General features: G+C 42.3%; 1 protein-coding gene across 2 annotated transcripts in view; it reads left to right on the plus strand.

The window, feature by feature from the left end:
• The window catches only part of LOC110525010 (calcium/calmodulin-dependent protein kinase type 1D), a 46,157-nt gene extending 37,362 nt beyond the window's left edge, over positions 1–8,795 (plus strand). For both annotated transcript variants that reach the window (XM_036980054.1, XM_021604975.2), the window contains 8 exons: positions 403–541; positions 613–739; positions 1,768–1,843; positions 2,827–2,939; positions 3,484–3,562; positions 5,069–5,156; positions 5,424–5,589; positions 5,684–8,795. In XM_036980054.1, the coding sequence (XP_036835949.1) occupies positions 403–541; positions 613–739; positions 1,768–1,843; positions 2,827–2,939; positions 3,484–3,562; positions 5,069–5,156; positions 5,424–5,589; positions 5,684–5,856 (961 nt within the window). In that variant the 3' untranslated portion in view covers positions 5,857–8,795. The remainder of the gene's footprint in view (positions 1–402; positions 542–612; positions 740–1,767; positions 1,844–2,826; positions 2,940–3,483; positions 3,563–5,068; positions 5,157–5,423; positions 5,590–5,683) is intronic.
• Positions 8,796–12,190: the final 3,395 nt, after the last annotated feature.

A 12,190-nucleotide genomic window follows, 5' to 3' on the forward strand; every position in this document is an offset into this window, starting at 1 on the left:
AGATCAATGGAGAATCTCTATTGAAATAGCCTTTTCATACAGGACTAAGATTAAGTGTCTGAAAAGTTTGAAAGAAAAGATAAAAGCTGCACACTAGCTCCGATGCAATCATTTATTCACCAACATTTCGACACGAAGCTTCGTTAGGGTGACATGTGTTTTAAGTATCTGGAGAACCAGCCCTAATTGAGGGTTAGGTTCATTCAGTCCTCAATCTCATCAGAGCATCTGAACAGAAGCTGTTTGACTGCATCGTAAAGGGTTGGGGTTGAGGCTAGGGTTGAACCAGGAACTGAACATGAAGCCAGGGTTATGGTAAGGGTTGAAGTTGAACCCCGGATATAGACATGATGCTAGGGTTACGGTTGGGTTAGATTGACTCAACCTCTGTCTCTGTCTCAGGGTGTCTGGTGGTGAGTTGTTTGACCGCATCGTAGAGAAGGGTTTCTACACAGAGATGGACGCCAGCAGACTCATTAAACAGGTGCTTGACGCTGTCAACTACCTCCACGACATGGGCATCGTACACAGAGACCTCAAGGTACTGAGTGAGACACATATACACAGAGCTCAAATCGCGTATTTCCCAATATTGATTGTTTCTTTTCTCAGCCAGAGAACCTGCTTTACTACAACCCCCATGACGAGGCCAAGATCATGATCAGTGACTTTGGTCTGTCTAAGATGGAGGGGACAGGAGACGTGATGGCCACTGCCTGTGGGACGCCAGGATATGTGGGTGAGGCTGTTCTCTCTACCCTCTGGGCTGTTAGGATCCATATTAGCTACTGCTAAAGCAGCAGCTACTCTTCCTGGGGTCCACACCGAACATGAAACATGACCTAATACAGAATGTGAATAGACAAGTACATCACAAAGACAAAACGACATAAATGCAATGAAAAAAAGTATGCATGCTTTCAGTTATGCCTTCATTATCATGTGATTCATACACGCTACTGAATGCAAGTGCAACACGCTCAAAAGGAAATGGAAATGCAATACCAAGCAGGTGCGTTGCGATTAGGATGACACTTCACTAAATTCCCCTGACGTGAATATAGCAACCTTGTTTCTATAGTTACCGCCCGTAATGGGTATGCTTGGAGTAAAGTATAGACCTTTTTTTATGTTACGGTTACCACTCACAATGGGTTTCCTGGGGTAGCACGTAATCTCTTTAACGGGTAGAACTTTTGTTACAGTTACCACCCGCTATGGGCTTCATTAGGTAAAATGCAACATTCGTGAACATGAAATAACCAGGCCTTGAATCTTGAGCCTTGTTGCAGTTTATCGCCCTTTAACGGGTTAGTTGAGATATAGCGTCACGTGTGTCAGTGCAACCTGCTCTGGGTTTCATTAGGTAAAACGGAAGGAAGACATGACATAAGGAAGTCTGCAGTAGTAACATAATCTAAACATATCTCTACTTCTGGGTTAACCTAAACATAATTCACCTAATTGGACCGGAGGAAACCTCACCCAAACAAAATGAATAGGAGTTTGGTAGATACAGTGGTGAAGTAGTGGGTGGTTTCTGAACAACACTCCATAAGAACATATGGCAGCAGAGCTTTGGTTCTCCCTTACTTCTATTGTGTCCTTGTTTACTTAGGGGTTAATGTGGAAGAAGCCTTATTTCCTATCCACACCAGTATGTTTGGAACATACTTTGCTAGTGTCAGTACAAGCTCGACGCAGGGATTGTTATGCAAGGCCTCAATGTTTTAAATCTCTCTCTGAACCTTATGATGTTCCCCACAGCCCCAGAGGTTCTGGCTCAGAAGCCCTACAGCAAGGCAGTGGACTGCTGGTCTATCGGAGTCATCGCCTACATTCTGTAAGTACCTCATAACAACGTTTTTTGTGTGTGTGTGTGTCACTGGCCTAGGCACAATACCCCATTATGTCAAAGTGAAATGATGTGTTTAGATATTTTTTTAACAAATGAATGAAAAGCTGAAATGTCTTGTCGATATGTATTCAACCCCTTTGTTAAGGCAAGCCTAAATAAATTCAGGAGTAAAAATGTGTTTAAAACATCACAAAATAAGTTGCATGGATTCACTCTGTGTGCAATAATAGTGTTTAACGTGATTTTTGAAAGACTAATTCATCTCTGTACGACACACATACATTTATCTGTAAGGTCGTGCAGTGAATTTCAGACACTGGTCCAACCACAAAGACCAGAGAGGTAAAACAATTACGGAGTTGAATGGCTATGATAGTAGAGAACGGCTCAACAACATTGAAGTTACTCCACAATACTAACCTAAATGACAGAGTAAAAGAAGGAAGCCTGTACAGAATAGCAACTATTCAAAAACATGCATCCTGTTTGCAATAAAGCATTAAAGTAAAACTGCAGCAAATGTTATGTTTGGGGTGAATCCAACAAAACACATCACTGAGTTACCACTCTTCAACAGACACTGGGAGTCAACCTGTCACCTTTCAGCATGACAGTAACCTAAAAATACAAGGCCAAGTCTACACAGGAGTTGCTTACCAAGATGACATTGAATGTTCTTGAGTGGCTTAGTTACAGTTTTGACCTAAATCGTCTTGAAAATATATGGCAAGACTTCAAATTGGCTGTCTAGCAAGGATCAACAACCAGCTTGTTTATATATTTTTTAAGAATAATGTGCAAATATTGTTCAATCCAGGTATTCAAAGCTCTTAGAGACTCACCCAGAAAGAGTCACAGCTGTATTCTACATTTTGAATTCAGGCTGTAACAAAACACAATGTGGAATAAGTCAAGGGTGTGAATACTTTCTGTAGGCAATGTATATTGATATGTTATCTGTCCCCAAGGTTGTGTGGTTACCCTCCATTCTATGACGAGAATGACTCTAAGTTGTTTGAGCAGATACTCAAGGCAGACTATGAGTTTGATGCACCCTATTGGGATGATATATCGGATTCAGGTGAGCCGTGTGTGTTTGCATCTGTACGCGTGCACATTTGCTATTCTAGTCATTTTGCCGACACTCTTACCCAGAGCTACTTAAAGTAGTGAGTGCATACATTTTCATACTTTTTTTCAAACTAGTCCCCTGTGGGAATTGAACCCACCACATTGGCATTGCAAGGACCATGCTCTACCAACTGAGCCACACGGGATCCAGTACCCAATGTCTTCATAAGAATAGTAAACCAACTGAAATTCAGTGAAGTGAGGACATTTCTCCGGTCCTCACTTGTAAAATTGAGATTTTACGGTTAGGTTTAGGGGTCAGGGTAAGGACTAGGGGTGAGGGAAAGGGAAAGGGGGTGAGGGAAAATAAGATTTTGAATGGGGAATCAATTGTTGGTCCCCAAAAAGTCCACACGAGTATAGTAAGACATAGCTGGGCTTGTATATGAATGTGTGTGCACGTATACAATTGTTTGTGTGTAATTGCCATCTTGAATTAATGGCACATGGTATACAGTCCCATGAGTGAGATTGTGTGTATCTTCCACATACAGCCAAAGAGTTCATCAGCTCTCTGATGGAGAAGGATCCACAGAAGAGATTCACCTGTGACCAGGCTCTAGCCCACCCCTGGTGAGTGTCTGATTGCCACCAGACTGACTGAGCACCGTCATACAGCTGCTGGTCCCAATTTACTCCATACCCCTTTCTCTTTGCCCTAACCCATTGATGTTTGCAGATCTGAAGGGTCTGGGTAGGTAGAGCCCGTTAAAGCCTCCTCATATCTCTTCCACCTTACCGATCTGTAAACATCAAAGTGTTAGGAACAATGGGAAGGGGTGGTAAGTGAATTGGGACCAAACAATCAAAGGGAACAATGCACCGTGGTGAAAGCTGACGCAGATAGAGGATGCCTGGATGATGCAGGTGTTACGTAGAGCAGTGCCATGCGTGTCCTCCCACTGTCATCTGTCACCATGACTCCCTCCCCGCCTCCTAAACTCTCTCCTCTCCTGGTCTGAGACTGGAGGGGAAACAGACTGGGGTTGGGAAGACAGAGACCCACAGATGCAAATTATGCAAAATCGCAACCATCAAAAGCCACCAGGTTATTACCAGCTGATGTCTCATTAAACCATCAATACGTGCTAAAATCACGCACACAGCTGGTCTCAACTGCAACCAACATTGGCCAGCGATTTACCTCTCCCTAACGGGGATGTCGAGGTTGTCTTTTAGTCATGATTACATTGCCAAGACAATTTTGCCCTCTGGTTGGTATTATCATTGGAACAACTTAGTCATACTTTATGAGCAGACTAAGGACGATTTCTATATTTGACAATCATTCCGTACAACTGAGATAAAGCATTTCCTCCTTTACCACGGCAAGTCTACTATGGCAGTTTACCCGACACTGTGTATGAAACGGAATACTAATGTTGACGGTGTAGCCTACTCATTCTTTTATTTGTTTCCAATTCATATAGTCCATTAAATACAACTGTCTTTAAAATAAAATAGTCTGATATGGTAAATTCTTATCAAGATTGGGGGTAAAATATCCCTGGACAGTCCTTATTTGAAATGTGTAACTAAATCTAGGACCACTACAAGTATTTTCACATTCATCAGCCTTACGTTTTCCAATGCTCCTGATAGGTCGATATTTGAAACAGAGCACCTCGACTAGCTGTCTGGTATCCTAACCACTTCATACGGTAACAACAAGAGATCAACTGATCAGCTGGTTTGTCCTTAGTGGGTTTTTTGTTGCAATCAAGCTCAGTTTAGCCCGCAGGTGCACGTAATCTCATGTTAGTAGCATTTTAAGAAATCCAGCGGGATCCTGCAGGATAAATGATGCCTGTCCGTTGCGCCATTTGAGCCATTGCGTCTTGGGCCTATTGTGACTTGGGCAGGTGGCTTGATAGAGTTTATATAGACTCACAAAGGGTGGTTGTAACAGGTGGGTATTATATAACGTGAGACGGGTCAGTACACATCCTAGCACCAGCTTGGAGCTGGTGCTAGGTACCCAGGCCAGGATTTGTTTTTACCATGTTAAAAGGAAAACATCTGCACACTGCATGTTCTTTATCAATACTTTTTAACCAATAAACAGACATTGTATTTCAGGATTGCTGGGGACACGGCTCTCTGCAAGAACATCCATGAATCAGTCAGTCGGCAGATGAGGAAAAATTTTGCCAAAAGCAAATGGAGGGTGGGTACACAATTTACTCTTCTCTCTTTATTTTTTTGGGGGGGGGGGGGGTTCTGTCACCCCCTGTGGCCCATCCCACATGAAATGTATTAAATAACACATTCATATTAAACACCCAAGCATGCAAAAAGTACCAATTTACAATGTACACATTTTAAATTGTGTCCAACATAAACATAGTTATCCTTCCTATTTTGCATGTCTGTTCTCGCCATCTCTCCTCACCTGCCTCCTCTCCCTCCTTCTCTCTCTCTGTTTCCTCCACAGCAAGCGTTTAACGCCACGGCAGTGATTCGTCATATGAGGCGCTTGCAGCTGGGCAGTAGTCTGAACAGCAGCTTTGGCAGCAGTATGAGCTTTGACCAACAGGGACCGAACTCTATGCTGGCCAAGAGCATGTCTGTAGACTGTGCCACCCTCTCACGCAAAGATGGTGACTGAATGACGCCTTTATGTTACTTTACCGGTTTAGTCTAGTATTTTGGATCTGTAACTTTTGAGTGATTCTAGTGATCTTCTCCCCTCAGGTCCTCCAAAACCTCTGCCCACTCTGCCTCTCTCCACTGCAGCCTGCAGTGCCCCTGCCAGCATCAGAGGGGAACCACAGGCAGAACCACAGGTTGTGGCTACAGCTGCAGTGGTGGAGCCACCCCGGCCACGCCCCTCCACAGTCACCACCATCCACATGGGGACTAAATGACGTCAGGTTCCGCGGGAGGTCAGTTGGGAGACCACAGAGCTTTGAGTTGGTTTTCTTAATTCAACCCCTCAGAATTCCAGAATTTCTCTCCTAGTCTGCCCATCCCGCCCATTATCAGCTGTTGGGATTGAGAACTTGAGGACCATGGCTCAGCACTTACTGCGTTCTCAGGGCAGCACTCTGTCTGTACCCAACCACAGTAAGTGTATTCAGAGATGTGAAATAAAATGAAGAGAGCTCACAGGATTTCCTATTTCCTATCAAACAGACAATCATATCTGTTCTACATGATACATGCCTATTTGAACATTCTACTTCCTAACAGACCACAGGTCTGGTGGTGAAGAGATGAGGAAGACCACTGTCTCTCTCTCTCTCTCTCTCTCTCTCTCTCTGTCTACTGACCAGAGGGTTTAGTTTCCCAGTGTTTAAATTGGGTTGGTGGACTCGGTACGGAGTAATTGCAACACAAAATGTTCACCTCTTATAGAATGTTCACTCTAAAATATGAACACGGACATTGAAAATATTGTACTGTAAAATGAAAATGGCTCCTGAAATGAATACCGGCATCTTTGTCATTCCACTTCGAGCACTGCCGTGTTGTACGACTGTCCTCCAGAAGACAAGAAGACCTGTTTTGTATGGGACATTGGTGGTGTTATGAGGCCACACTATGCTAGGTTGAAGATGGAGAAGGTTAAGACAACGTAATAATTCCGTGCAAGATGCGTTCGAATATAAACAAATTCATTGGACCAGCGCTGGAGCGAAAATGACTGGAAGTGAATGTTAGCAGTACAGAAAGTTTGCCATCAAAGTGGAAAATAAACACAATCGTAGAGAATATCTGTTAACTACTCAGCCAACAAATAACTTAACTGTTTTACTGTCATTCTATTCGTTTAAATGTTTTTTTTCTTCCAAATGAGCTACAGACACTTTACTACTTGATTTCCCAACTGCTGGTCACGTTTTCAATGCTTATCTCCTGTAAAATCAGAAACAGCGCTGGTCCAATGAATGTGTTTCTTTTCAAATGCTGCCGCATGGAATTATTCCGTTTTCTTCTCCTTATGGGAACTCACCATGTTTTTATTAGTCTTTGTTATTGAGACTGCTGTAATTCTGAGACTGTGAGTGTCAGGGGCATCACGCCCTCTATGCCTTGTGTTCAAAATTGCACCCTGAAACCATTGTGAGGAGTTACTTTTATGAAACTGAAACAGCATTCAAGACTAAAATAGTGATGACTTCTTATCCTAATTTCTAGTTTTCATTTTTAGCTGCAGTTAAGGTTGAGTAAAATCACTGGTTCATTATTCCCAACTGTAGGGCATAGCGGTTATATATATATATTTGCTTTATGTTTTCTGGATATATAATGTCAGAGAAACACATCTATCTGCAGAATCATGCACACACCTGTGAATGAAGTGCTTTACTAGTGTGAGACAACTGGCAAGAGCAGTTTTGACGGCCGGTTGTGACGGTAATGACGGCCGGTTGTGACGGTAATGACGGTAATGACGGTAATGACGGTAATGACGGTTGTGACAGTTATGCATTCATCGTACACTTTTCCTGATTGAAAGGTATTGAATTATTTATTTTCTTATTCTGACTCTTGTAAGAACTTTACTTACAGGGGAAAAAAATTGTAAATGTGTCACAATATGTCAGATATGTTGTCAGTAGTAGGTTCAAATGTATAGTTGTTACTTGTGAATAATTGCGATGTAACTGTGACGCCATCCTTAGCATAAGGATAGCATAGCTTTGTGACCTGTTCTCAGGGAGATACTTTGACAATTTGATGAAATGAAATCCCAGTTCTGATGCTGAGGTTGACGTTTATGATGATGATGCATGATATTAACTAAAGCAAGCTTTGCATATTCTTACGTGTCCCGTCAGGACAGTTCAGCTCATAATTTTAAAAAAAAATTGGTGGGGATGAACCTTACGTGGAATGGACAGTTTGATATATCCCATTTTGGGGGCATTGTTTAAAAATCAAACAAATGGGATGAGACTGAAATGATGCGTATTATAACAATGACCACTGCAATAGAGTTCAATTTAAACACATATGACAAACTAAGAAATAAAGATTGAAGTCATTTGATAGTCAGTGCGCCATTGCAGAATAATTTTGTAGTAGCTTGTGTAGTATAGCCAACTTTAGTTACCTTTTGCTGCTTTGCTTCTTCCCCCCCAGGCGCTGGCTGTTCCCAGAAGTGCTCACACACTGTTTGGTCAGTGTACTTTCATACCCGTCCTTTGAATTTAGCAGCCAGTTGCTGTCTCTCTCACTGTCCTCACTCTCTGTCTTCGCTCCTCTCTCCCAAAACGAACGGTCTTCACGCTGCAAGGAGGAGGGACATCTGTCTAGCAAGCGTTTTTACCTGTGATATACCACTGCTTAATATTTCACTGTTCGACATGGATGGAACCAGGGTTGATTTCATTTCATTCAGTTTACTTTCTGAATTGACTTTATTTCAAATGGTATTGACCCCCAACCCTGGATGCAACTTAAAAGCTTGAAATTAGTATGTTTCGATGTTGAGCACAATTGTAGATCTCAATGTGCAATGTTGATGTAAAAGGACTTGAAAAACTACTTCTCAGGGGCAGTAAACTATGAGTATAGATATATGTTCATGAAGATGTAGATCCTCTTGTCCTTTTGTAGATATACATCTCAGTAACCATATTTGCTTGGATTGCGGTGTTTATTGATTTTCTACGTTACAAATACTGTATGTTCTCTTCAAAAACAGCATGATACAAAGCATGAAATATAAAGCTTTTACAAAGCATGCATGAAAAGCACTTTGTTTGAGAGATACTGTGTATATAGGTTGTGATAAAGTGGACTACAAGATGACTAAGTCTTGAATACAATCAAATAAAAAGTAAGAACATACTTAACTCCAGGGGGCTTACTGTGGAGTGCTATTGCAAAGCAGTGTCTAATAAAACATAAATATTACACCGGTGTGTACACGACCGGTCAACGGTTTTAGAACACCTACTCATTCAAGGGTTTTTTGGGGGGACTATTTTCTACATTGTAGAATAATAGTGAAGACATAAACTATGAAATAATCATGTAGTAGCCAACAAAAAAAAGAGTTAAATCTCAAATATATTTTGATTTGTTTAACACTTTTTTTAGGTTACTACATCATTTCATAGCGATGTCTTCACTATTATTCTACAATGTAGAAAATAGTAAAAAAAAAAAAAAAAAACTTGAATGAGTAGGTGTTCTAAAACTTTTGACCGTGTGTGTGTGTGTGTGTATGTATGTATACACACATACAGTACCAGTCCAAAGTTTGGGTCTTTCTTTATTTTTTACTATTTTCTAGACATCAAAACTATGAATCACATATGGAATCATGTAGTAACTAAAAAAGTGTTATACAAATCAAAATATATTTGAGATTCTTCAAAGTAGCCACCCTTTGCCTTGATGACAGCTTTGCACGCTCTTTGCATTCTCTCAACCAGGTTCATGAGGTAGTCACCTGGAATGCTTCCCAACCGTCTAGAAGGAGTTCCCACATATGCTGAGCACTTGTTGGCTGCTTTTCCTTCACTCTGCAGTCCAACTCATCCCGAACCATCTCATTCTGATTGAGGTCGGGTGATTGTTGAGGCCAGGTCATCTGATGCAGCATTCCATCACTCTCCTTGGTCAAATAGCCCTTACACAACCTGGAGGTGTGTTTTGGGTCATTGTCCTGTTGAAAAATAAACGATAGTCCCTCTAAGCGCAAACCAGATAGGATGGCGTATCACTGCAGAATGCTGTGGTAGCCATGCTGGTTAAGTGTGCCTTGAATTCTAAATAAATACCCTACAGTGTCACCAGCAAAGCACCATCACATCTCATCATTCATGCTTCATGGTGGGAACTACACATGCGGAGATAATCCGTTCACCTACTCTGCGTCTCACAAAGACACAGCGGTTGGAACCAAAAATCTCCAATTTGGACTCATCAGACCAAAGGACAGATTTCCACCGCTCTAATTTCCATTGCTCGTGTTTTTTTGGCATCCTTTAGTAATGCTTTCTTTGCAGCAATTCAATCATGAAGGCCTGATTCACTCAGTCTCTTCTGAACAGTTGATGTTGTGATGTCTTATTTGAACTCTGTGAAGAATATATTTGGGTTGCAATCTGAGAAGCCGTTAATTGCCGTTTTCTGAGGGTGATAACTCTAATGGACTTATCCTCTGCAGCAGAGGTAACTCCGGGTCTTCCTTTCCTGTGGCGGTCCGCATGAGAGCCAGTTTCATCATAGTGCTTGATGGTTTTTGCAACTGCACTCGAAGAAACTTTCAAAGTTCTTGAAATTTTCCGTGTTGACTGACCTTCATATCTTAAAGTAATGATGGACTATCCTTCCTCTTTGCTTATTTGAGCTGTTCTTGCCATAATATGGTCTTGGTCTTTTACCAAAAATGGCTATCTTCTGTATATCTTGTTACAACACAACTGATGGGCTCAAACTCATTAAGATGGAAAGAAATTAATTCCAGGTGACTACCTCATGATGCTGGTTGAGAGAATGCCAAGAGCATGCAACGCTGTCAAGGCAAAGGGTGGCTACTTTGATGAATCTCAATTATAAAATATATTTTGACTTGTTTAACACTTTCTTTTGTTTACTACATGATTCCTCATGTGTTATTTTATAGTTTTGATGTCTTCACTATTATTCTATAATGTAGAAAATAGTAAAAATAAAGAAAAACCCTGGAATGAGTAGGTGTATATATACAGTGGGGAGAACAAGTATTTGATACACTGCCGATTTTGCAGGTTTCCCCACTTACAAAGCATGTAGAGGTCTGTCATTTTTATTATAGGTACACTTCAACTGTGAGAGACGGAATCTAAAACAAAAATCCAGAAAATCAGATTGTATGATTTTTAAGTAATACATTTGCATTTTATTGCATGACATACTACATATATGCTCATAAATATATAAATGGAAGGTTATCCGGCTTCAACTGTGTGTGTAATTGTGTGTGTATATATATATACACTGCTCAAAAAAATAAAAGGGAACACTTAAACAACACAATGTATCTCCAAGTGAATCACACTTCTGTGAAATCAAACTGTCCACTTAGGAAGCAACACTGATTGACAATAAATGTCACATGCTGTTGTGGAAATGGAATAGACAACAGGTGGAAATTATAGGCAATTAGCAAGACACCCCCAATAAAGGAGTGGTTCTGCAGCTGGTGACCACAGACCACTTCTCAGTTCCTATGCTTCCTGGCTGATGTTTTGGACACTTTTGAATGCTGGCGGTGCTTTCACTCTAGTGGTAGCATGAGACGGAGTCTACAACCCACACAAGTGGCTCAGGTAGTGCAGCTCATCCAAAATGGCACATCAATGCGAGCTGTGGCAAAAAGGTTTGCTGTGTCTGTCAGCGTAGTGTCCAGAGCATGGAGGCACTACCAGGAGACAGGCCAGTACATCAGGCAACGTGGAGGAGGCCGTAGGAGGGCAACAACCCAGCAGCAGGACCGCTACCTCCGCCTTTGTGCAAGGAGGAGCACTGCCAGAGCCCTGCAAAATGACCTCCAGCAGGCTACAAATGTGCATGTGTCTGCTCAAATGGTCAGAAACAGACTTCCTGAGGGGGGTATGAGGGCGCCCTGTGCTCTTCACAGATGAAAGCAGGTTCACACTGAGCACATGTGACAGAGTCTGGAGACGCCATGGAGAATGTTCTGCTGCCTGCAACATCCAGCATGACCGGTTTGGTGGTGGGTCAGTCATGGTGTGGGGTGGCATTTCTTTGGGGGGCTGCACAGCCCTCCATGTGCTTGCCAGAGGTAGCCTGACTGCCATTAGGTACCGAGATGAGATCCTCAGACCCCTTGTGAGACCATATGCTGGTGCGGTTGGCCCTGGGTTCCTCCTAATGCAAGACAATGCTAGGCCTCATGTGGCTGGAGTGTGTCAGCAGTTCCTGCAAGAGGAAGGCATTGACGCTATGGACTGGCCCGCCCGTTCCCCAGACCTGAATCCAATTGAGCACATCTGGGACATCATGTCTCGCTCCATCCACCAACGCCACGTTGCACCACAGACTGTCCAGGAGGTAGCGGATGCTTTAGTCCAGGTCTGGGAGGAGATCCCTCAGGAGACCATCCGCCACCTCATCAGGAGCATTCCCAGGCTTTGTAGGGAGGTCATACAGGCACGTGGAGGCCACACACACTACTGAGCCTCATTTTGACTTGTTTTAAGGACAACACATCAAAGTTGGATCAGCCTGTAGTGTGGT

The sequence above is a fragment of the Oncorhynchus mykiss genome, chromosome 1 (genome assembly GCF_013265735.2).
Source record: "Oncorhynchus mykiss isolate Arlee chromosome 1, USDA_OmykA_1.1, whole genome shotgun sequence".
NCBI classification, from domain to species: domain Eukaryota; kingdom Metazoa; phylum Chordata; class Actinopteri; order Salmoniformes; family Salmonidae; genus Oncorhynchus; species Oncorhynchus mykiss.